Source organism: Blennius ocellaris (assembly GCF_963422515.1).
Source record: "Blennius ocellaris genome assembly, chromosome: 2".
In the NCBI taxonomy this organism is placed as follows: Eukaryota; Metazoa; Chordata; class Actinopteri; order Blenniiformes; family Blenniidae; genus Blennius; species Blennius ocellaris.
In genome coordinates this window covers 10,979,647-11,005,340 of record NC_137651.1, presented here as the reverse complement: position 1 = coordinate 11,005,340, position 25,694 = coordinate 10,979,647, and the positions used below count along the sequence as shown (strand labels likewise).

The 25,694-nt window shown below is 40.2% G+C and overlaps 1 protein-coding gene across 1 annotated transcript; it reads left to right on the top strand.

Moving 5' to 3' along the window:
- Positions 1-769: 769 nt before the first annotated feature.
- Positions 770-23,586, top strand: ptgir (prostaglandin I2 receptor). The gene is made up of 3 exons (XM_080504695.1): positions 770-880; positions 1,000-2,008; positions 23,220-23,586. Exons 2-3 carry the CDS (start codon positions 1,175-1,177, stop codon positions 23,505-23,507), a joined length of 1,122 nt encoding a protein of 373 aa, XP_080360821.1. The 5' UTR covers positions 770-880; positions 1,000-1,174; the 3' UTR covers positions 23,508-23,586.
- Positions 23,587-25,694: the final 2,108 nt, after the last annotated feature.

Below are 25,694 nucleotides of genomic sequence, written 5' to 3'. Positions count from 1 at the left end.
CCAACATGCACATCGAGAACACGCCACAAACGTGACACAGAAAAGTCCCTTGGTCTGAACCAACTTTCATGCTATGAGATGATAGTGCTCACCACGAGACAACTCTTGAGATGACTAGTTCCTTTTTTTTTTTAATATAGCTTCAACTTTCACCTAGAAAAAAGCTTTCACCATAAACAAGGACTGAAATTCATTAACTTGTGCAACATTGGCAATTTAACATGGATAAAATGTCGCTCGGTTTTAGCTCATGTGTGAATTAAAATGAACATTTTCAGAATGCATAAATATTTCTTCGCAACTGAAGCAAAGGAAAACTTGGAGTTGTCATTATCGGTAGAGTATTTGCTGGTTTGTTTGAGATCCAGTTTCACATTAGAGTGCATGTGGCCCCTGAACTTGACAGCCCAGCTGTATAGCTGAGAATTATATTGTTTCTTCTTCTTGTTAAAAAAAAAACATGGTGGTTAATTTTTATGGGAAGAAGGGGAATGGCTGAATTAGATTAGGTTTTGATGGACGTGTCACCTCTGGGTTAGGAAGCTGGTTTCATACTGATCTGAGTCACAGTTGTGGGAGGGACCAAACATCGATGTGAAACCCAGAGTGGCACACACACACACACACACACATATACACATACACATACTCACGGAGAGAATGTCAGAGGAGGAGAGGCACACTGCCGACAGTCTTTCTCTGTGTCTGTGGATTCAGAGCCAGGATCCCGGCAGCGGCAGTTTTAAACTCCCAATCTCAGATGTTTACTCACAGGTTGCGCTTACCATCCTTCTGAACCCGAGGGAACAAAAGAGGAACGATCGGAAAGAAGAAGCTTTTTGTTTCACGTGTTGCTGCTTGGAGGCAGACTCACTGAAAGGTGAGTCCAATATCTTTACTCAAAGATTAGAACAATAAATCAGAAGAAATACTTATTTGGTTGTTGAGTATTAAATTACAACCTAACCTGAGTACGGACATTTTCTCTTTGTACTACAGGAATAAATGAAGAAATAGAGGAGAGGAGAGCATCATGTTTTAATCTGTCCAGCATCATGGATCCTCTCACGTGTCATCCTCCACCAAGAAGACAAGATTTCTGTTGTTTATCAGGGAATCCTGTGGTAATCCTGCACTAAACAGACACTTCCCCCCCCTTTCAAGGACTTCAAACATGAACAGTAGCTTCCCTTCAAACGGATCATGTCACAGTACCGCCTGCATTGTGGGTCGGGATGGCAAGCCAGCTCCCAGCATCGTAATGTTCCTGGCCGGCGTGGTGGGAAACCTGCTGGCTCTCTTCATCCTCGGAGTGCACCAGAAGGAGCATCGCTCCAGGTCGTCGGTCTTCTGCATCCTGGTGACCGGCCTGGCCCTCACGGACCTGCTGGGCACCTGCCTGCTTAGTCCACCCGTGTTCATCTGCTACGCCCGCAACATGTCCCTGATAACTCTGGGCAACGAACAACTTTGTAACCTCTTTGGATTCGCCATGAGCTTCTTCGGCCTGGCGCCAACGCTCATCCTGTGCGCCATGGCTGTGGAGCGCTGCCTGGCAATCAGCTACCCTTATTTTTACTCCGTGCACATCCGCCGCAACTTTGCTAAAATCACCCTTTTCTTGATTTATCTCTTTTCTTTGGCGTTTTGCCTGCTGCCGTACAGCGGCTATGGTAAATTCAGACAGTACTGCCCGGGGACGTGGTGCTTCATCGACATGGACGCAACCGGGGACGAGCAGGCCAACTTGGTGCTGGCCTTCTCCCTGTCCTACTCCACCCTCATGGCGCTGCTGATCTTTGCAGTGTTTGTGTGCAACGGGTCCGTGATTGTCAGCCTGTGCCAGATGCACCGGAGCCAAATCATCCGGCGCGGCTCGGTCGCCTCGATGGGGAGGAAGAGGAAGCTGAGCCTGGCCTGGTTCGGACACGGCGAAGAGGAGATGGATCACCTGGTGCTGCTGGCACTCATCACTGTCATCTTTGTGGTCTGCTCCCTACCACTCACCGTGAGTTCAAGTTTGACTTTCCCTTCAGCCCGTGTTCACGCAGAGCTTTTCTCGTCTTGAAAATGCTCACTTCCACTTTTAATGAATTGCGATTCGTCAGCCTCTTGTTTTGACATTTCATTCTGGAAAAAGAGAGGAGAGGTAACACCCAGATGTGTCATTTTTCTTTTTTTTAAACCACATTGAACTATGAATCAGAAATCAAACTGCAGAGACATCAAAACAAATTAAATAGACTTTAAGCCTAATAGTAAACAGAGAATTGACTTTTGAAGTGGTTTTTTTGTCATTGCATGCTGTCAAAACAGGGTTCAGTCTCCAGGAGGCTCTGTACCCCCCCCCCCCCTGTCTCTTCAGCTATAAAATTAATTTCCTCTCCCCATTCTCCAATCATTGTGTGCAGAGGAAACTGGGATCTGGGATGGCTTGGTGATGGTTTTTGTTTTTCTTCCCGAGGTATGTGTTTGTGTGCCCGGTTGCAGCCTTTAACGGTCGTGCAGCGCTCCGCCGGCTCTGCTAATAAAAGGCGTGTCTGGGTGCGCAGGCATCACCTCACACGGTATGCGGTCAATGCCTTTGTGTGTGTTTGTGCTGTGTGTTGCTAACTCTCCCTGGCTCTGTACGTGACCCTAATTGAGAGGAGTGTAACTTGAAAACCCTGGAGGACTGGTCTGGCGTAGCCCTTCCCTGAGGGCAAAACTCCTCTGGCTGGAGTCCAAGATCAAACAGGCACAACTGCTGAGCACGATGCGCCATGTCTTGAGAAATGTTGCATTCGGGAAATAAAAAACAGCTGTAGGATACTGACTGCGACTTTACAAGGCTTTGTTGCTTTGGCACGTTGTGTTTTGGACAGCGGGTGGCACGTTGTTTAAAGACGTTTACAGGAAATGGGGAGAAATGACTCTTCATGTTCTTGTTATTCACCACCTACTCATGGCTTGTTTCTGGAGGGTTTGTGGTCACGCTGTGCCTAAAGGATTGAATAGCATGTGGTATACGCGCCGGTATTCGTCCTGAGTCTCTGTTGAAAGCGCCTGTGGAGCGTGAGCAGCGATGATTGCATGTACTTGTCAACACACTGAGTAAGAGTTCAGGAAAGTCCAACGTCACCCCTTGCCAACACGTGTGTTACAGCCACACAGTCTGGAAAGTAGTTCATGCACAGGCAATGGTTTCATGTGCATTTTAGACTCGTATTTTTAACTGAGAACTTTCACTTTTTCTAATCGAAAAAGTCGATTTTTTTTTTCTCTCTTTCCTTTTAAAGGCACCTACGTGTCACAATCTCCTCAGGAAATCAGAACAGTGCAGTGAGCCATGAACAATAAACCAAACACTTTGAAGGAGCCCCTTCAGACAGATGAGAGACACACTGGACACCACAAAACAAGAAGTCAATGTCCCTCGAAGGCAAGGAGTCAATGAGAAATTTTGAAAGTAGTGGCTGAGCTTAGATTTTTTTTTTTTTTCCAGTAAATAGGTCATGAGCGTGGGAGTACCTTTCACTGCATTGGAACATCTTCATTTGAATCATCATCACCAGTCAAAACAAGAAGAAAGACAGATTTGACTGATGCAAAAAAGAAACAGAAGCTTGCCATAGCTATGTAGTATTGTGGTTTACAATATCTAAAAATAAGTTTTTCTTAAATTTATGAGTGAAACCTTTGTCTTGGTTCTCAACATTAGATTTTCATATGGCCACCCTAGAGTCATTTATATGCCAGCTCTGGTGGAGAGTATCTTGAAATTTGCTGTGCCATCACATTAAAATGAATAGATCTTTAAAGAAAATGTTTACTGTCATGTTGACATCACCCAGAGGCAAAATCTTGCTGTATTTTATTGTATTTCTCAGTAACTTTGATGTTTACTTATGTAGTTAATTTCTAATGGAAGCAATCTCAAATTCAGCTCCCCAAAAACTAATCCATAATGATTTCTGTAGACAGAACACTTTTGCCTTGTTCGACACACTTTAGAAACAGTCAAACAAGTTCTATCCTCTATAATGGGCCAAATAATAAAATTATTAATGATGTGACACTTAGCGTTAACTTAAAATCATTTCATGACTAGATGAATAAGAATTTTGCTGCGCTTGGTTTTAAAAGGGGTTCAATCTGATTTTATTTTCATTATTCTTTGTTTGTAGGGATGATGTGTTTTTTAGACGGAGCATATTGATATGAATGATTTAAGACCCCGTTAGTTCCGAAATGAAAAATTCATGTGTCATCCCAGCAGACGTGTGGGAGTGTTCCGGTTTGCTCATGTGCATGTATAACATGAGGTTGTAACCAGATGACCTGATTCGGTTGCGGTGAACGGTGTGAGCACTTGCAAGCAACGCTGACATGTCTCGAGACGCATGTGGGCTCATGATTAACACCATTTGGTTTGCCTGAAGCAAAACTGATTCTGGCACAAAGCGTGAACCTGTTTATTGCCAGCATAATAGTGTAAAGTTTATTTACAATCCGGACTTGCAAGTTTTCTCTTCCAACAACAAGAGCAACTGGCAATCAGACAGATTTTTTTTGCACTAAACACACACACACACACAAAACATGCCAAAACAAACCCCCTTCCCAACATGTGTTTCAGTTTAGTTGTAATTTACTTTCAACATTTTATTGTAATTGAATGTACTTTAGTTTGCTTGTTATGTGATGGACTGCCGATCTGTCCAGAGAGCTTCTTGCCTTCACCCACAGCCAGCTGGGATCTGTTCCATCTCCAGATAAAGCGTAATATACTGTAAGATGACTGGCTGTACTTTGAAACACAAGGTTTTCTGAGTTCTGTCTGTCGTTAGGCTCTCTGGAGGAGCGGCTGTCCAAAGGTCAAAGACAGGAAGAAAAAAAAAAAAAATAGTGACTGAAAAATGAACACTTCCCTTTCTAAATTGGAGTCTGGCAGAGTAGGGTTCTAAAAGAAATATTATTTCTTGCAGATAAGGATGACTAATGCTTTTAGATTTTGTTTGAACAAATTGTTTTGGACAATCTTCGTTTTTGCTTTGTGGCTTCAAAAACGCTTCCTCGGTACACATGTGAGGTGTGGCTGTTCCTTCAACATTTTTCAACTTCTAAGAGGACAGAGCTTGAAGTTGTGGTGTAATTAAATGCAATGTGTTGGAATTTTAAAAGTGACATTTTCTTTGTTTTCTCAAAGGTCAGAGTACGACATTCTCCAAAAAAGCTAAATTTTTTGGAGGGGACGTGTGTTTCAGTCCAGTCAATCACCTCTGAACGTTTGTGTTCTGTGTTTCCTGACGCATATCAGCCTCCCAGTCCTCTCACTCTTTGGTGTCATTTATTACCTTCCATTGACTTAAACCACAGAACTTTACAGTTCTATAGGATGATTCTTGTGACTGGAAAAGATAAGAACCCATTAAGTCATTCTAACGTGTCAATGTGATTAATATTACCACTTCTGCTGCTTTGATTTGTCTGATGGAGCCTGAAACTGTTTTTTCTTGGTTTATTCCACACTTGACTATGGAAACACTATAAAAACTCTATTGCCGAACTGAATATATGGTTTCTCCTTGTTCAGTGATTTAAAACAGACAAAAATCCAATTGCAAAACAAGATTTAAAGCCTCCACTACGACTTGCCGTAAACACAATTAAATCAACTTCCTGCAAGGTCAGACCACCAAATCACTTGGAGGACATGCAACACTAACAATTTTGGAGTGCTTATGCCATTCTAAATGAGATATGTGTGGGTGAAAAACACAATTATCTCAAATTGAATACACAATATGAATTACAGCTCTGTGGACTCACATTTTTCTTGTATTCTAAAGTGTAGGAACTGTACTGAGCTTCTTTATTTGTCCTCCCCTCACTATAATGATCTTGCAGGAACCACAGGCGCTGCTCAGGGGAAAAAGCCACCGCTGGTCAATACCGAGATCGATAAAGTGCTGCACTCATATCACTGCTCATTGTGAAGATGTGTGTGTTTACATCTAATTTACCCTGTTAAAACATGAATAATACAGAATAATAAATAACATATGCTTATGTTTTGCCAAAAGCAATGAAGTTTCCATTGAGATACGCCTGGTCTTCATCAGCAGCCCAATATTGATGCATGTCTGAGGGGTTAGATGTCACAAAGTGCAGGAGGATCCATAAACTAAGTTTCACCTCCCTGATCTGAAAGTAATGACATGTCGTTTACTATACATCCTCAAACATCGCTGATCTAAAAATACACTTGGTGGCTATAACATTCGATTTCCGTGCAAAATGCTGGACAAGAGGTTGGGAAATTGGAAGTGTCATAAAGAGATAATAGTGCCCTGTGGAGTTCCTCTTGTAAACAAAGCTCTTCAATGTTTCTCACCAAAAAAAAAAATTGCAACACGGACATATCAAGAGTATTTCCTTTCTCTTGAAGGGTTTTATTGTTTACATCCATTATTGCCAGCTACAAGTAATTTTCTGACACTTTGAGCATGAGCATCCCAACACACATCAAAAAAAGCAGTAAAACTGTTGTTTGAGATTAAGTAACTTTACTGCTTCTCAGGAAAAAGTGCACCACACTCAAACTACACTTAACTGTGGCTGATATCATTAACAGTGAGTTCTGATGGATGCAATAAAAGCTGACGGAATAAAGATAGCCATCCACAAAAAATAAAGTCCTGGAGATTCACAGAAACTCAGCATATTCTGTGATTTAGTGAGGGAGAAAAAAAAAGGAAATGACTTCCAAAGGCTTTGAGAAAAGTCAGAAAGCATGATGATTGCTGGGAAGACGCTCACTGGCTGCTTCGATTCGTTTACAGTCAGAGGGCATCACCACTTCAGAAGTGTATGAATCTTGGGAGCTTGTCAAGCTGTGAGAAAGAAAACACACAGAAAGAAAAGCAAAACACAAAAAAAAGTGTGAATAAAATAAATGTTTTCTGATGTGTCACTGTGGTTTTCAGAGTTTCTTCCAGCAAAAGAGCCTTGCTTTCTATTGCTTAGGAATCCTAGTAGCCATTAAGAGTCATATCTATTAGCATTTTCAAGTTTGACATTTACCGTAACCAAAAATGGGTATCTATCTAAATAAATCATGTGTCGCATGAGAATTGTGGCGACACAATGTGGTTGAGAGGAAGGGTCTGTGAGAGGGGCCTCATCCTCCCACACAGCAGTCTCTCTCAGAAAAAAACCCAATAAACAAGTGTTTTCCTCGCATTACTGACAGACAATGGACAAATTATAGCTAAAATGTGATTCTTACAATGATCAGATTTAAGTAAATGTGTTTGGTTGCCTCGAGGGATTTAGACAGAAAACAGACAACAGAATCACTGTCGCTGTTGTTCCAAAACAGCCAAGAGTGATGAGGTCTCTGGACGTGCCCAGTCAAAGCCCAAGTCTGAATGCCAAAGAAAATATGCTGATGGACTGGCTAGGTTTTCACAGACACTCCCCGAGTCCAACGACTTCCAGATCGGGTCATTCAGTGTGAACAAAAAGTGGGGAAGTCCCTGAATCCAGACGCCCCCGTGGAAACTTGAAAAATATCTGTAATAACTTCCAGAGATGGTCTCAGATGGGTTTGCTTCTCTACAGAATCCAGAACTATCTGTTGATCTATTTGGGTGCATTTCATTTGCCTAATCTGATTCGTCACTTCCCTCACTGAAGTTTGTTCCAAGAAGAAAGATGAATTTGGCCAAATGGACATTTTAAAAGAAGGGAAACGTTTTGGAGCAACAATAAGCAGATGGCCTGCACCTGTTGGCTGCAGCTTGAAGGCTGGGTGTATCAGCATGTCACACAATGGGACCAATAAGATCGGCACAATTTAGGCAGTTTAGTTTTGTTTATGACATGTACCACCCAAGCACACATTTCAAAGCAATATAATGCTGAAGTGTTATGCATACAACAAAGAGCTGTGGGTCTGTATATTGAACAGCACTCACACATTTCCTGTTGAATGAGTCACGATCAGGTTAATTACTGAAAGAGGAAGAACAGGAAAGTCTTGAAAAGTGACTTCAGGATGTATTCAAAATGTGTCTCTTTCAAATAAGCATGCATGAAATATTACAGCATCTACGATTACTGCCAGTCGTCTTTGTTTTTTGTTTTTCAAAGTTTTCATGAACCGTGATGTTTTGTGTGCCTGCAACAGTTTTCCTTTCACTGCAGCATCGGATCAAATAGCCTGTTATAAATAACAATGCTGTCTGCTGCAGACGCATGAGTTTTCTTGCTCCTGGAGCCTTTTCTGTTCTCACGATGAATCCTGTACTTGTAAATGATTGCAACTTTACCAAAATGGCGTGAGGGCAGATTCAAGCATCAATTAGCTGAATGGAAAGCGAGCTTTTGTGTTGTCAGCCGTATATATGACCTTTGTGAGGCTTCCTGGATGAATATACACGGAATGGGAGTGGTCCAGTTAGAAATGTAAGGAGACCCATGCTGTGTCAGTTCAGAATAGCTGTATAGGTAGAGATCAGCTTCGTCTCCTAAGCTATTTATGTGCTCCCATGCTCTGTGAGGAAAGATGATGCTCAGCAACCAGCGCCTGCCTTTATGAAAGGAACAATGAGGATTCCCTTTAGTGATGGGCAAACATTTAATTTGAGTGCAGCAGACACACGGAGACTAAACAAAGCATGCATGCATTTCCTCTTGTTGCACTTGTCCATGTGGTTTGAGCGATGACTCTGTGATAAATTACCGAGAGTTTTGCCTGCAGTTCGAGACATACACAGGAAACGAGACAACAAATGATATCAATTCAGGTCCTCCAGGTGGTGTAGATATTGAAGTCTTTGTAGTGTTTATCGTGAAACATGTGGCTGATGGAGATCATAGCTTCCGGGCTCCAGTCAGTGTACTATGAGAGGTGAGTAGCTGCTGAGGACCCTCTTAAAGGCTGAGAAACACTGTGGTTTAAAAAAAATAAAAAATAATTGTTTAAACACAAGTGCTGAGTCCAGATCAAGGATGAATAAAAACAAAATAATAACAACTTAGGAACAGAAATCATTATCACATCAACTTTTGTTTAGTTATCTAAATGAAACATATTCATGAGCTTCTAGAATGACCAATTTAGGACATTTTCAAGTGTCTCGGAATGAGTGCTTGAACTAAAAACAGTGCAGCTTGAAGGGAGAACACCGAAATACTGTGATGTTCTTTAGAGTTGAGCCCAGCTGCTGAGCCCAGCCAACACGTGTCGCGGTAGGTTTGGCATGCTGACCCACACTTTCACAAGTAAGTGGTCTTGTCCCAAATCACAAGGTGAGACATGATAGTTGAGTTTCTCATCATCACTGGATTGTATTTTCATGTTCCGTACCGCTTTTTCGACCTGCAAACAAACACATGACCACCGGTTTTTCTGTTTCTACACCTCAATAGCGTCACATTGATAGTGAAACTGGGGTTTCGGAGAAAGTAAAAACCTTTCAGTACTTTTGACTGCACTACTGAGCTCTTTGTAACTTTTCAGTCAAAAAGAAGCCATTTCTTGTAGCTTTTCTTGAAGCATTTCAGTTTTCAAAACGTGTTTTCTGAATCTTGTTCTCAGGAACCTGCAGTTAACCACCAGTAGGAATCGGGTGACTTGGTGCAGGAAATGTCTCCGTCGGCAGTGTGAGAACATGAGCGCCCGACACAGATGTTAAACCACATTTGTTCCACACCTGACTTCTTGACATAATGTTGGGATCCATAAGAAAGATAAATCTTCTCCTGCTATTTAATAGCTTTGAATTTGAAATATCTGTGAGTCCTTCAAAAATAACCCTTGACTGTCATAACAGTTACTCTTATGATTTGTTTCAGTATTTATTTTTTGAATTACATAATAATTTCATGCAATATAAGACCGGGGGATAGAAACATAAGTCATAAAAGCATAATCAATATTTTCCTACGGCTAAATTAAAATCAGTTTGAACCAGTGTCGTTCCAAAGTATCTACGTTTGTTGCATATACACATCTGCTTTTGTGCCTCACGATTGGCTTTGAGAGTAAAAAATAATTTTTCCCTTGAGAATCAACTTCCCAAACAGTTTTATTGCCTACAACTAATACTACACTGACTAAATAATAAAATCGCATTGATCTGGGCAACAGGTATTGACTGTGGCTCTCGTGATAAATCTGTCCTCTGACTCATTGCTTTACTTCCTCAAGCTTTTATTGGAGGCTGAGTCCAGCTATACCTGAATGAAAAAAAATCATTCAGTAAACTGAAACAGACCAATATTTATTTATTTATTGCTATATGCTGTAAAGAATTGGACCTGTGATGAAACAAATGTATTTTTATTTTTCTGTACTATATTTTACTGTGTTTAGTACCACTTCACACCAACTGCTGCTGTGTGGCTCAAAACAAAAAAACTTTTACCGCATCACCCGCAAAGAAAATCCCCTTGATTTCATGTTGAGATTTATATTAAAAATGTGTGTTTTTTTACGCGTGATCCACATCTCATCTCATGGTCCCAAAATGCTAAAAGTGATCCCAGGTGACGACAGACAGACAAACTCTCACACACTTATTCACACCATACGAGCAATTTAGAAACTTTCTGTTTTGAAACACTGAGCACTGAACACTGAGGGAAAATATTCCCTGAAAATCTTGCAAACAATATCTACAATAAGTTAGAATTTCTTTGAGAGCGCAAGAGAAACAAGCGTCTTAAAATAATCCATTGGAAACATTGGAAGTCTCGCAAATGGCTGGAGATTTTCATTTCATAAAGCAGGAGCACAAATTAATCTTTACCTTTTAGTATTTAATGGAACTCAAAATAAAACATGTAATGTCTTATACAAATATGTGGTAAGGAATATGTCAGAGCCTAATCTCCTGGATTATTTTCCCAACTGCAGCCAACTGAACCAGACCTGGACCTGAATCAACTCATCTGAGTTGATGCAATGATAAGATTCTTTGGGAAATGTTGTAACAGAAAAGCTAAATTGTTCTTGCTTTCTTCTCCACTTTGGCAGCAGCGTCAGTTGATATAAGACCAATAAATCTTGGCTGAGACACGGCAGGGAAACACAACACCCTCATATCAAACAAACCCAGAGGCACAATGTGCCGGTCGGCTGTCAAGGTGCTAAAGGACACGTGACAAAAGGAATCATTTGACACCGTCCTTCAATTGAAAAAATAGAAAGATAGGATGTTTGAGTTTCCAAGATACCCTCAGTTCTTGGATTGATAGGCTCGCATTGCAGAACAAGAAGCATGACACATAGAGAGATTTAGTTGGAATGTGGCAGTCATGCAGTACGGCGTTTTCATGGAGCTTTTGTTGCTCAATTTACACTTATTGTTAATTTTAATTTGTATTCATTACACTTGCAATCAATTGAGATCTGAATAAAATACATTTTATGTAGAAACTTGGGCTGTCAATTGATGCAATGTTGTTGTTGTTTTTTTTTATTATCAAGGATATTTTAAATGAACTGCCCTTTTCTGAAATTTCTTGTATTGTACAGCTGTACTTGTATTGTACTTGTTAACTCGTTATAAATCTTTTTATTAACTTTATTTCCATGCATTCAATTTCATTCATTGGTTTTTTCCCCCCCTATGGTTACAATTTATTCCACAATTATTTTTTAAGTTATTTCAACAACATCAAGGAAGGAATAAAAAGGTGTGAGTTGTAAGTTTTAAGGTGGTAATTCAAACTCACTTGACATTTAAATATACTTTTTTGCACACATTGCAAATTTGTTTTGACTGTTCAATTGGACAATAAAACACCAGCTGTATCGCGTGCATGACGCAAGATCAGGATGAGCAACTGAAAAGGACAAAACATTAACGTTAACATGACTTGTGGGTAAACGAGTCAACAAATTTAACAAGGAGATAATTGCAACCAGGCCTCAGTATGGATTGGATGGTTTGGCATTTTCAGTGCAAGTGAACCAGAGACAATGTTTATAAGTGTAAATATGTCATGGGAATAGGTTTCCTCAACTCCCCAGTGGCTCCAGAAACTCCCTCACTGTCCTACAAATAGAGTCAGCAACAATACTGCTGACGGAGAAATTGTTCTTAATTTATTAACCTAAGTTATTCTTAGTCACACGTAAGAACTATCTACCTCAGACTGTGTGCAATATACTATATTCTGTGCAATAACATGTACCTTGTGCTGAAACCGCACATACTCATTCAGCCAAGGTACCTCAAGTAGCTAGTTTTGTATTTTATGTAACTTATTATCGGTTTGTTTCTTTTTTACTTTTTTTACCTACTGCACTAATGTCCTCACTTACTCACTCATCTGGGTGTGTGTGAGCGGGTCTGTGTGAGAGCTGAATGTGCATGTGAATGTTTAGGTTATTCTGTATATATGGTGTGTCTGCTGAGATGAATGCGATGCTGAATGTGAGAATGGCTGCCTGTGTTCCATCGTATGTCTACTGTGTGTCTATTGTAGCTACACCGCAATTTTGTTGTACCATGTACAATGACAATAAAGCTTCTAATCTAATCTATTTTTACATTAGTGCAACTGTGTAGTAGATTTAAGAACTTGCAAATGTGGGAAAGTTGGCTAAGAGGTGAGAAAATAAAACAGCAAACAGGGAGGACTGACACGCACGGCTCTAAATGAACTGTTTTATTCAAGTCAAAGTCCAAAAACATGCAACGTGTAGACAGGAAGTCAGTCCAACAGGCAAAGCTATAACAGGATCACCCAAAATTAAGATCCAGAAAGACAACAAGATCTGGTTCTAATGCCATAAACTCGCAACTGACTCAATTGAGGACAACACATTTACATGCATTTCGACAGAGCTGGAAGTTAACAACACACACTGGTTACAAGGGCAAAAAGGGTCCATGTGGGCGGGGCCAGAGGAGCTCCTGAAATAACTATGAATGACTTAAGGTTAGGTTTAATTGAGCATGGAATGTGTTCAGAACATACAAAATATGAACATTACTATGGGAAGTTTCGGATTTGTGTTAAAAAGTATTAAAATGGCTCACTGCAGATTCTGTGTACCTTTGTGCCTCTGAACTCGTCACAAACTTTGAGGGGACGACACAAAGAAAGAGACACACACGGAGTTCAGGTAAACATAAGATTTGATAATCAAATGTCTCAGCCGGACAGAAGGGAGGAAACAAGTCGCTCAAGCACAGTTTTTTTTTTTGTTTTTTTTTTAAAGCCACCCTGTCATACCTTCTCAGTCCTGCTGGAGCGCTTTGGATCAGGAAGTGGACCTCGTCTCAGCCATATTTTGTCCCTGTAAACATAATTGGCATCCAAGCAGCATCCAACAATCATAACTGAAATACATTTTTGATCAAAGAAGATGAGAAAACAATCAACATTTTGATTGTGTTTGTTGTTAAATGTCCTTCATTGCACATCGAATTCAAGATACATGCAAAATAAATAAATGGAGCTTAAGGGCACTGATTGGAGGCTAATGTATGTGAAGGAGTGGGTTTGAGGGGAATTTAGCTGTTTGAGTTTGGTCACTGTCTGTTCCTCCTCCAGGTGCCGGCAGGCAGAACAGGTGTTTTCCACACTGGGCGGGGCCCTTCAAGGTTCAGCTGACTTCCATTTGTCGTTGGTCAGTGTCAACGTTTGGTGCTCAGAGTTCATGTAGTTCAAGCAAATATTTAGTCAGCACAGCAGGTAATTAAGTGACATAAGTGTCAGTCCGAGTGTGAAAAGGCGAAGGTGTGAACAGAGACAGCTGAAGTAACCTGGAGTGATGGATATCTTGCAGTATAATAGGAACAGATGTCATACGAACAGCTTTATTGGCACTATTGCAAAGGTTGTTAGCTGTACGTTATGTACGGCAAACATCTCTTAGAACCGTGGTAAAAGTGTCTGTCTTCATTTAACCTGCATGGAACAACCGGACCAATTTGATATCATTTACACGGAGACACTGTAATGCCACCTGGTCTGAGATGAAACACAGTTCATCACAACCTTGCAAGATGTGCTTCAACTTAACTTTTGTGATTCTCAAGGCTTCAGGAAGTTAAAAAAATGTTTTGGTTTTACTCGAGATGAGTTGACTAATATTCATTGACATTTGTATTAAAGAAAGCAGTCAGCAGTTGCTGAACAGTTGAGAGGACATGATGGATACACCTTCAAAACTAAGGACCCATGTTTTAAAATGCACCAATAGTTTTAAGTGGATGTTGTTCATTGCCAAGTCAAAATGAATGTCTGCAGTTCATAACTTCTGGCAAATGTAATGAAATGTGCATGTAAGAAAAGAGGAATGTGCCTGCTTGTGTCATAATATGAAACATTATCATAATTAAAGGTCAAAGTCAGAGATGATAATGACAATTAACTCAAGTTTTCATATTCAGTTGTAAATATTTCCTCTAAAATACATATTTTTTTAGAACTTAAATTAGTCACCTGCTGTTTATATTCCGTCCGAGAGCCAATTTGAGTCAACTAGCAGTTTATCACTAAATACCAGGTTGGCAAACTGTGCAGCTTCATCTCTGACTTTAGGAAGAAATGCTAAGTGTGTTGCAGTAAGTGCAGGATTTTGAAACGATGTCAACATTTTACACAATAATTGACTCATATAATGTGAGCTCATATCATAATGTACATTGGGCAACGCGAAAGTCCTTCGACAGTTGCTTCGACCTGCACTTCCTCTTTTGGTTATCTGTCAAAAAAAAATATTTTTGAGGTGTATGTGTGTGCGTGTGTGATTACTGAGGAGGATAAGGATCGAGGCTAATTTGACATTCTGTATTAACATAAAAAGTGAAATTCATACTCAGTATCTGTATGTTTTGTTTTCACAACGCAAAAATAAGAATGAAGCAAATGTCAATTGGATTGATTTGCTGCACATGGCAGTTGTTTATTTTGGATATCTACATTTACAAAGTGTTGTTGTCTTGCACTCTGTGCTCTTTTCTCTTCTCTCTGCTGCCTTCATATTTTGTGTGGAGTGAACACGTCTAATGGCTCTACTTGTTGTGCACCTCTTAGTGAAAACCTCATTAATGGAGTTTCAGTCACTGTAATTCCACTGATTTAATGTGTCGGAAAACAGGCTGAGTTCACTGCCACTTAGTACATACCACTGTTTTTTCATGACGTAGAAGCTCAATAGCAATCTAAGGACTACTGGGGGATGATAAGAAAGAAAGAAAGAAAGAAAGAAAGAAAGAAAGAAGGTCTCAACAGAACTAGTGGGTAAGTTACTCTACTGATGCGACTGAAGCATGCACAGGGTCCATGTGTTGTGTTCTTCCTGCGAACAAACACCCACTATATGTTTTCCTGTATGTCGAATATCAGAAACCACCTTCTCTGTGACTTCCTCATAGCTGACTGTGCAGGGGTGAATTTCCCCAGTCTTCACAAACCCAGCGAGAACGTTCATTCTGAAGCCTCGATATGCCGAGCATGAGTCACAGCATAAATCAAACAACAGACCCTGCTGGGCCGACTGTTAGACTGGATCACTTTTAATCACAGTGTTTTCTATGAGCATGCGACATGGCAGCGATAGTGTCATTATTATTTCCAAAGTAAATGTCCTGCAAAATGAATCATGAGGTTGCAGTTTGTTTGACCTGAGGATCGTGTGATCATGAGCGAGACCATCAGCAAATACGTGAAACTATTTAAGTCTGGCGACAGCAGAGATGTGCACATTGGTTGACTCTTTCACATCACTGCGAGAATTCCTTTGTCTGAGATCACAGGACATTGTAACATCATGTTAGGATGGAAACCTGAACTATTCTTTGACATCTGATACCTGCTGACTGAGCATCAAATGATAAAATATGCTCAGCGTTATAGATCGTGCTGATTTTTTTTTTACAGAGGTGTGAAGTTAAGATTTGAGGAAGTGTCTCTGTCTTGTTTCTATTTCTCTTACTTAACTGCCCTTCAATAAACTGCTTGAGATAGATGTGGCCACTTCTGAGTCTGGCTCTGTAGGTGCATGCTTCCTGTCAGAAGAAAGATGTTTTTCCTGCTTGAGCCATTTGTCTTCATTTGTCATCCCTTTCATGAGAACATTAGGTGACTCTCTAGTTATTATCAAAATATAAGTAAAACTAAATTCAGATTCTACTTTATTGCAATCCTGAACACCAGTCTTATGGACAATACTTATTTATCAAAATGGAGTATAAAGGCTTAGAATAAGTGTTCATGTGTGTCATTTCTAATATATGGAAGTGAATATAAAGATGAATTCAGTATTCATGGTGAATGTTTTCTTCCTTTAAAGTATAAGATAGTGGGATTTAAAATTTTTTTTTTTTTTACCATTGTTGACATGCTGCAGATTGAATTTTCTTTATGACACCTCATGTTTGAAATTAGTCCAAATATCTGATGAGCCAAAAGTATTTGAACTGTGTTTTTGTATCACCTCACTTTCTGTTGCATGTGGTGTAAAACAGACACAATAGTTCCAGTTGCCTTTGTTAAATTATGCTCTTGTCTCATACTTTGGCTTGAACATCATGTCAAACTGGAGCTAATTTCAAAGCATTAGTCCAACTCTGTGGAAGATCTGTAGAGTTACTTGTTTTTTCAGGCCGGAGGTGAGAACACAAGACTCCCAAGTGTTCAGATTAAGTACATGGGATGTGTAAAGTCTGTCAAAAAGAGCTGGAAAAAACTTCAAAGAAGAAGAAAAATTACTCCAAAATGTGGACATCAGTTCAACATCTCTAAAGGTTTTGCACATATAACAGTGAGAACATTAACAGTGTGTGTGTGTATATGCCTGTATATGCCTTGATTTGTTTGCGGAGCACAAAAAAGTAAAAAAAAAAACACATCACACTCATCCTGGCCTATTCTTTGTAATCCAAACTGATTTACATGTTCGTTTTAATGTTTAAGACATGTGTCAATGACTCAGATTAAAGTTGGGTTCGACACTTAGTTAGATGGAGCTAACCTATTTAGAGCATTTTGCCACTTGAGTGCTTTCAATACACTTTAATAGATCCTTCAATAGGACAAAGTGTGGAATTTAACCAACAGTACAACCTTAAAAACAACCTCCTCTCTCAACTTCCCCAAATGTGATAGTAAAGTTAGAGCTCACAAAGATACCACCAAAAACATATGTTCGAGTACATATATGTCTATGTGTGTGTCCATGTATGTACATATATGCCTTTTGGTAGGAACATAAATCTCTTCAAATGGTCAAATTGATCGTGAGCACTTCTCTTTTTTTCACCAGCCAAAGGTAATAAATAAGTCCCATCAATCACAGACTGTACCAGCCAACACTGGGGGAAGGGCTGAGGAGGGAGAAGTGAAATTAGAGCAGAGTTAAGGTAATGAAAAAAAATGCAACTATTTGTACACTCCAAAAGTATTTGACAGCAGAAATCTTAATCATTTATACTGGTTTTGTAGTTTCATATACACTGAAAAAAGAAAATAGTTGGAGATGGATCACATTAAATGAATTGCTTCTATTCATGACACCTAATGAATCAAGTGCTTTGAACTTAAAGTAAATCATTAGCTTAAGTTTGAAGAACTCGATTCATTTAGGTGTTTACCAATGGAAGCAATTCCATTAAGTTGGTCCAACTATTTCCAACTATTTCATTTTTTTCAGTGTAGAATATGGCTGCTACCTGCTCGATAGCATGTTTAACAAAACACATCAGGCATTTTTAAAGCTGTGTTTATGACAACAATTTGGTTTGAATGTGTGCAGCGTGAGTAACATCAGTGAGTAACTCCATGATCAAAATCCCCCCTTCATTCATCCCAGTACACCATCGCAGGAGGCTGCGGTCGGTTCTACCTGGCAGTAGCAGCGGTTACATGTACTGGAATCAATTTGATTATAGGGAGAATCCAATTATAATCACATCATATAAACACGTCTATCTGATTAGATAATAATTGGAAAATAATGAGGTTAGACCGATCCCATTGAAATTACGAGCAGATCAGAGGAAGCAGTGTAACCTTGTTCATGATCCCATCAGAGTTCACGTAAAATGCAAACCAGATTGTTTCCCACCAACAGAGATTTGTTCACGTGTCTGTTAGTAATGCACAGTGTTGCGAGAAAAACTAAAGTGCAGAGCAGGACTGGTTAATATGGGAGACGCTTCTATATTGCAACTAAACAAGCACAGCATGCTCTTCTCAAACTTTCTATCAAAAATCACTCAGACTTTAGCAAAAAAAACTGGAGGTGGGATCATGTGCGGATATGTTATAAATGGCCTGCGACACAGTGCAAAGCATTATGGGATTGACCCATGATATTCTGCGAGTGTATAAATCTGCACATTAATGACCATGGATACGTAGCCAGAGGTTATGAAGCAGGATGCATTCTGGAGAGTTTACCGGCCCATTAAATCACACACACACACACACACACACACACACACACACACACACACACACACACACACACACACACACACACACACACACACACACACACACACACACACACACACACACACACACACACACACACCAATGTTTAGTCAGCAGATAACATCTCAAATGCAGTTATGTGAAGAAATATGGGTGTGTACAACCTGCTCAACATCAAACGTCTGTTCGACAGTCAGTCACTCATCAGTAAACTCAGCAGACAATTTAACAGCACATGATGGTTTCTTTGCTTTCTCAAAATGGATTAAATCAAAAACGCACAACTGATTTCCAGCTTCTTGCACACTGGAAGAAGACAAATATGTTTCCTAAAATATGAGACGCCTCCAGGGACTTCCATAATGCTACAGTACGTCTCCTCAATGTAAACAGTCTTCTCCAAGAGGAGCGCGATCTCTGTTCTCTCGCCTCATCTCATACTCGTGTAATTATCACGCACTGAAACAGGATCAGGAAGAGAGAGTCAGCAAGAGTCCACCAGGACCACGAGATGGAAAATAATGGATCTTAGAGTGTATACATCCATTACGTGGTCTGCTTCCTGAAAGATGCGCACTGCAATCATCAACCTCAAATAGCATCTCATGTCGTCCTGACAGGATACACACTTTAACACCAGACGAACTGGATCCAGGTACAGGCCGACTCTGACTCACTGGCAAATCAGACCTGACCTATTTAGATGAGCGCTGCACTTTGAAGTAGTGATTAAAACTCTCACTTTACAGGCTCAAGGCTCTTCCAGCACATATGTGGGTTTTCCCCAGGTAGTCAGGCTTCCTGTTACAAAATAAACACATCTCTGCTAGATTTGTGTCTCAACCTGTGACACATGGAAAGGATCAATCCCCAGCAATGGGTTCCAGCTTCTCAAAGGGGATAAGGATTTTCTCAAACATCTCCCATGGCTTTAGGAAATTATATATGTGTACATCAGCAGAACAACTCAGCCTTGTTGGTTGGGTCCTCCAGATCACAAAAACACCCATTCCTTGAGGTGATCACACCATTGCCTCCAGATTATGCACATACTGTATATCATGGCTGTAAATCCAATAACCAAGTAAAGGCCTGGCCTGGCCGTCACCACTCATGAAAGATAGCTGAAAAGACAATCTCAACATTTAAATCCAAAATCGAATTACTGTTTAGACCATACAGATATCCAGTCGTGTTTGTCGGTAGCCCACAGTCTTTTTTGGATCACGACGGACGTGTTTGCACATGAACAACATGCAGAGTCAGCCGTCCGCAATGTACTGTATGCATCTGTGTATACAGTGCGTGTGCAGATGTGTTTGCATTTGTTGAATTTATATGCCTATAAGCACAGTCACAGTGTGTTCCTTCAAAGGTCTGCGTGCATCTCTGTTCTCCTGACCGGTCGTCACCATCCTCCTCCACATGTTGCTGGTCGGCCCTTTAACCACAGTCTGATGCATTACTATCCCCGCCGTTTAAGGAGAGCCTGACATGTCATCAGTTTTGGCCCCACAGCCCGCAGTGCTCAGAGAGGACGTCTCGTGATTTATGGCTCCCTCCGCGGGGCTTAAGGTCTGCAGAGAGGACCATAAGAGGCAGGGTGGCATGCAGCAACAGGCGCCCAAGTGAGGGTGGTAATGTGGAGTGAGACAAAGCGATGATGGAGGCAGAGCGTACGCGGTGGCATGTCTGTTTGAAATGTTTGTGGCTGTGCTGCGTAATAAATTCAGGGGACAATAACTTTCAGTGTTCAACCAGGGACATTTGTCTTTGAGTTTGTTAGTGTGTTGTGTCACTGCACGCCATAAGTTTATTTTTACTTAAAGTATTCATTCTGGGAAAAAATGTTGCATCAAGGTTGCTTGTTTCTGTCAAATTAGTAGTTGTAGATTGATGACAGTCATAGAAAGCATGATTAAACGGTTCTACATTGACAAACGTGGTCTTTTTACGCTCTAATAAAACATGATTTTTCCCACATTTATTAAACTTATTTGACGCGTTTTACATGAAAATATAAAAACAACCAAACAAAGTCAGAGTGCAGAACGGTGTTGGCCTCAGTGAAGTAGTGGTTAATCTTCACCACTACTGGTGAATGAATTCTGCATTTTGTTGTTTCTCAGATGAGTTTGCATGTTTTTCCAATATTTTTGTAGGTTTCTTCTTACTCATGATCCAAAATATTCCTGTGAAATCACAGTCAAAAGAAAAACGTCAGTGTTTTTATTGTGTTCATTGGCTTGAAGTTCAATTATCTCACGATTCGTGTCAAATTATTGTGGAAGAAAATTCTCTACTTGTTGTTTGTGAAATTTGAGAATGACATAGGTCTCTCTAATTCCTGAAAAAATGAATGGATGATTGAAACAGATGAAGGCAGTTGTATCACATCAGTGTAAAACCAGAGGCAGAGGATTAACAATGAGGTTGAATACCGTGTGGCTTACTGGCAGTCATGGCTACAGGTTTCAAAAAAGAAACTGTTTATGACATGCCTTCTGTGAAGTTCCGGCATGTCGTCAATCCACCTTCTGTAGCTCTTTATGCTGTTCAGGGTGGCAAGGCGATCATTTCAGCATGTGTGAATGTAACTGCCATCGCTAAATACTTGCCTCTCATGCTCTCATGCGTGATCCCTGTGAAATCATCCGAACACACTGGTTGTGCAATTCAAGAAAATTCATGCAACTGCAATGAGCATAATTACTTCCCAATTGGCGAGGAACATCTGGACATTGTTTTGTTCCACTCTGGACTGTAACCACCGCTCACATATGATGACTTTATTCCAAGTGTTGCTTGTTTTTGTACTCCGGTCCTTAACATGAACGCAACATTGCAATGAATCCGCCCAGAGTTCCGATTTTCTTCCTTGTAAGAATACCTGGAGGTCAATACGTGAACTATCAGTGTGAGTCATATAATCATGTGGTCAGCATGTGGAAGCCATGTGGCTTACGTCTGGTCTTTCTGCTCATCTGATGGCCCATCTACTCAACTGATTTGGCCTGGCTCTGGATTCGCTCCCTCTGGCCCCTCTCACACTGTCTCCAGCTTATTAGTTTTCAGTTGAGACCCTAGCAACAGGGAAACATTTACACCAATGTACAAAAGCAGTCAATCAGCACAAGCCATTAATTAGGCCACTGTTTGTTGGATATTGCATTGAGAGAAATGGGGGATTGTTGATAGAGGAGATGAACAAGGTGACAAAGAAGCTTCCTGAGCCAGCTGCTGCTCCTCTCTCTCTCTCTCTCTCTCTCTCTCTCTCTCTCTCTCTCTCTCTACCCAGCATGAGTAAGAAGCCAGCAGCTGCTGTCTGAGCTGTCTGTCTGCAGTCTGTCAGACCTAAAAGGTCAGTTGCAAGATAGAAGGGGGGAAAGAAAAAAAACTTGTGGTTTTGTCATGTAGCTTTGTGCTGGCTTGTATTTAGGACATCTTGTATTTTTGTTGGAGACGGATGTTGACATTTAGCAAAGTCCAGCACAGCAAGACAATCCACAACTGTAGCTGACGCTGATGCTGCGCACACAGTCACATTCCCACTCGAACACATGTGGAACTGAATAAGTTCCACCAAAAGTTCTAAATAAAAGAAAACTTGAATAAGAACATAAATTGGCTTTTACTTTTGAAATGAAAATTGTTTTGCTTGAATTGCCAATAAAAAGCCTTTGGAAGCTGCTGTCTTCTCTGTCATTGATCGAGATGGCCTTTTATACCGTCACGCAACATATTCCGTCTTACTTGGTTTGGATTAAGTATTAATATATCTTTGAGTTTGAATGCAAAGTCTGTGATGCTCCACTGTCCTCTCTATTATCCAGTGTGTCAGATTTCTATGGATATCAATAGGCAATAATGACGGCCATGCCCGCCTTGTGGATGCCCAATCCCATCAGATCTCAGAAGCTAAGTGAGGTAGGGCCTGATCAGTGCCTGGATGGGGGACTGTGAGCGAAGCCTGGGTGAATGCAGAGTGAGTGGTTGGTGGTGGTCGGCGGGGCCGATGGCGCAGCCTCACTTCCGTCAGTCTACCTCAGGGCAGCTATGGCTGCATACGTAGCTTACCAACATGGAGTATGGAGTGAATGAATAATGCAATGTAAAGGGTCTTTGAGTGTCCAGAAAAGTACTATATAAAAACTATGCATTATTACTATTGTCTACAAAGCAATACAGGGTCAACTTCCAAATTATCTTGGTGTCTTACTTAACTATGGTTCAAGCAGAAATAGCAAAAGCTGCCTGTTCCTACTATGGAGCCTGATGATAAAATCATCCAGAAGGTGAGCTCAAATTAGAAACACTCATATGCAGCAATACATTTAAGGACATTATTAGTAGTTTGTTTCATGCGTGTCTTTTATAGTTCATTTATTGTTGTTGGGGTTTTTTTTACATGTTTTGCGGCTTTCTTTTGCCTTGTATTTATACATTTCTACTGGCTGCTACATTGGCCTGCAAAATAAATAAATAAAAAATAAAATAAATATTTTGCATAGTGATCAGATAATTATTCCAATTTTTTACACTTTACTGTGGGATTTACAAATTGGCAGACTATGTTTCTTTGTCGAGTTCCTTCTGCAAATTAATTCCAGTAATGTACAGATAAGGATTTCAGAAGTAAATCAAAATCACAATCGGAAATAGCTGAAGTTGTTAGTGCTCTACAAATAATATGTTGGATTATTTACATCTTCATTGTATTCATTTGATTTGATTGCCTTATTTAACTTCATTCACTCTCTCTTTCTCTCTAGATTGCTGGTTTCATCAACGCCATTCATCCATTTTGTGGAGACACAGAGAACCTGACCGCTTTCCGTTTCTATGCCCTCAACCCCATCGTGGATCCCTGGGTCTTCATCATCTGCCGCAAGTCTGTTTTCCGCCACCTCTGCTCTCTGCTGAGCTGCCGCTTCAGCAAAGGAGCTGTGAAGACGACAGCACACTGTGCGCTGTCTTTACCCCTTGACCATAACATACAACGCGACCCACGAGACACGACGGTTGCTCAAGCCAACATGTTCTCAGGTTTACCTCTATGACCCGCAGACAGCCTCGGCTCTGCGGGGTGACGGACAAGACGCTCGGGAATCTATGAACATTTAACATGTGAATACTGGATTTCTGAACTCAACATTTTATGGCACAAAGACAAGTATCTGTCACAATGGAAACCTTTTACCAGTGGCTGTTCGAACTTTCAGGGAAACAAAACGATTGCACTGACTTATAATCGTCCCCTGACCCATGGACGCTGATTCAACATTGCAAGATGAGTTAATGCCGTGGAACAAACCAAACCGACTTCACACGATGGGACACAACAGATCACATGAAGGCCATGGAAAAAAGCTCTGTACTGGGCTGAAAAATATGCTTGAATGTGAACCTTTTCTCTGTCAAACAACCTTTAAAACATCAACTGTGGAGCTTGAAGTGTTTGTGTCCCTTTCATTGTGCATTCATCACCACAACCAGACTGTTGTCTAAAAAAGGGAGATACTGTGCAGGCTGTAATCCAGAATGCTTATTCATGTCTTAACTAGTACGCAGCCATGCTCAGCAGTCCCTATCGAGCTTTATTTTGGCATAGCTGCACTGATGTTGTCCATGACTTATCAGCACAAAGCTTTAATTGAGTACCACTTAAGCTGATGAGAAAACTATCCTTGTAGAAATTAGTGGTTCTAAGATAAATTATTGAATAGACTTTAGCCAATAATGATGTTAAAGGACAGGTTAAGAGGGTAGCCATTAGTGTAACTAGCACCAGAGACTTCAACAAAATTCCATGGCAATCTATCCTAAGGTTTACCATTTAGCTTATCCTCGCAATATGTCACATGAAATGTGACAGAACATCAATGTGGTCCTCTTAAAGCAGACTTTGAGTTAGTGAGTATAGTTAAGGTGCCACTGTTTCATCTGTAGCAGTTTGTTTGCTCTCAGAAAAGTTGCAAGAATGTGAAAGTGTAATTCGTAGATATAAATCTATCCTTGTTTTTGCGACGTTGTAAAAGTGAGCAACCTGTTTTCGAACATAATCAGATAATCTTAATTTGTTTTAATTCTCTCAAAAAGTAAAGAGTGTAACTTGAATCGCCCTTGTTAAAAAGAGAAATGAATTAGAAATAGTCCAAAACGATAGTGACATTTATCTTGAAAACCACTTTATTCTCCCCTGATTTTGGTTGCAGCTCGCCCTGAATGTTGCTGTATTGCACGAGCACTGCTTTCCTTTTCTTGTCAGATTTTTAAGCTAAGTATGATGATTGTGAATGTTCTCTTACAAGCCCTTGCTTTTAAAGAATCTCTGCTGCTGCAACGCACACTGTGATCAATCGTTCATGTTTATTCGATGTGTTTTTGTTTGTATTGCTGTGTTGTGAACTCCTATATTTGTGTTTTTCTATGAGATGTGCAAATACCAGGGATGATGACATGAGGTACTAGTTTGTTTTTTGTTTTTTTGAGTATGCTGGACGTTTACCTTTTGCTTCCGTGCAGTCATGCATGGCCCCATGTAAATTAAGTATGTTACCACTTGCACACAATTGTTATTTGAGGGTGTACTGTAAAACATTCATACAGCCATTAAAATAAGTAAAAGAAAATGTATTTAGGAAAAATGATGACATGGTGCAGATTTTGTTAATGCAAAATAAAAAAAAATTAGCAAAATACCACTCAATTTCTGATTTTACAGGTTATTAATTCTCTGTTGTACAACTAGAGCATTTTTGCACACATTTACATAAAAGAAGGAGCAGCACTGACAAGAGTTAAAGTAGATGTTAATCTTTAGGTATTTTTGAGTTGTTGAAGCCCTCAGGAACCTTTAAGCTGAAATCATAGTTTGTATATGTATATCCTTTTCAACATGGTTGTCAGAAATAAATTTAGATGACTAAGGTTCACCTGTATGATCTCTAATTTGCCAAAATATTCCATGGAAGACATGTGCCGGAGGATACCCATCCCCACTAACATAAAGAAGAAAGTGTGTTACAGTAGTTTTCTTTGACATTACCAAGGAATTTTGTTCGTGATTTTTGCTTGTAAAGACATTAGACCATGGCTGCTATTATTGTGGCTGATGTTGGAAACAGATGTTGTCGGAGAAATGTTTCTGCCATCTTAAACAACAGCTCGGCTTCTGGTCCTTTGGCAGGTATAGTAGTATCTTTGCATCATCTCTATATTAATGAAGAGTAGCATGGTGGCACTGG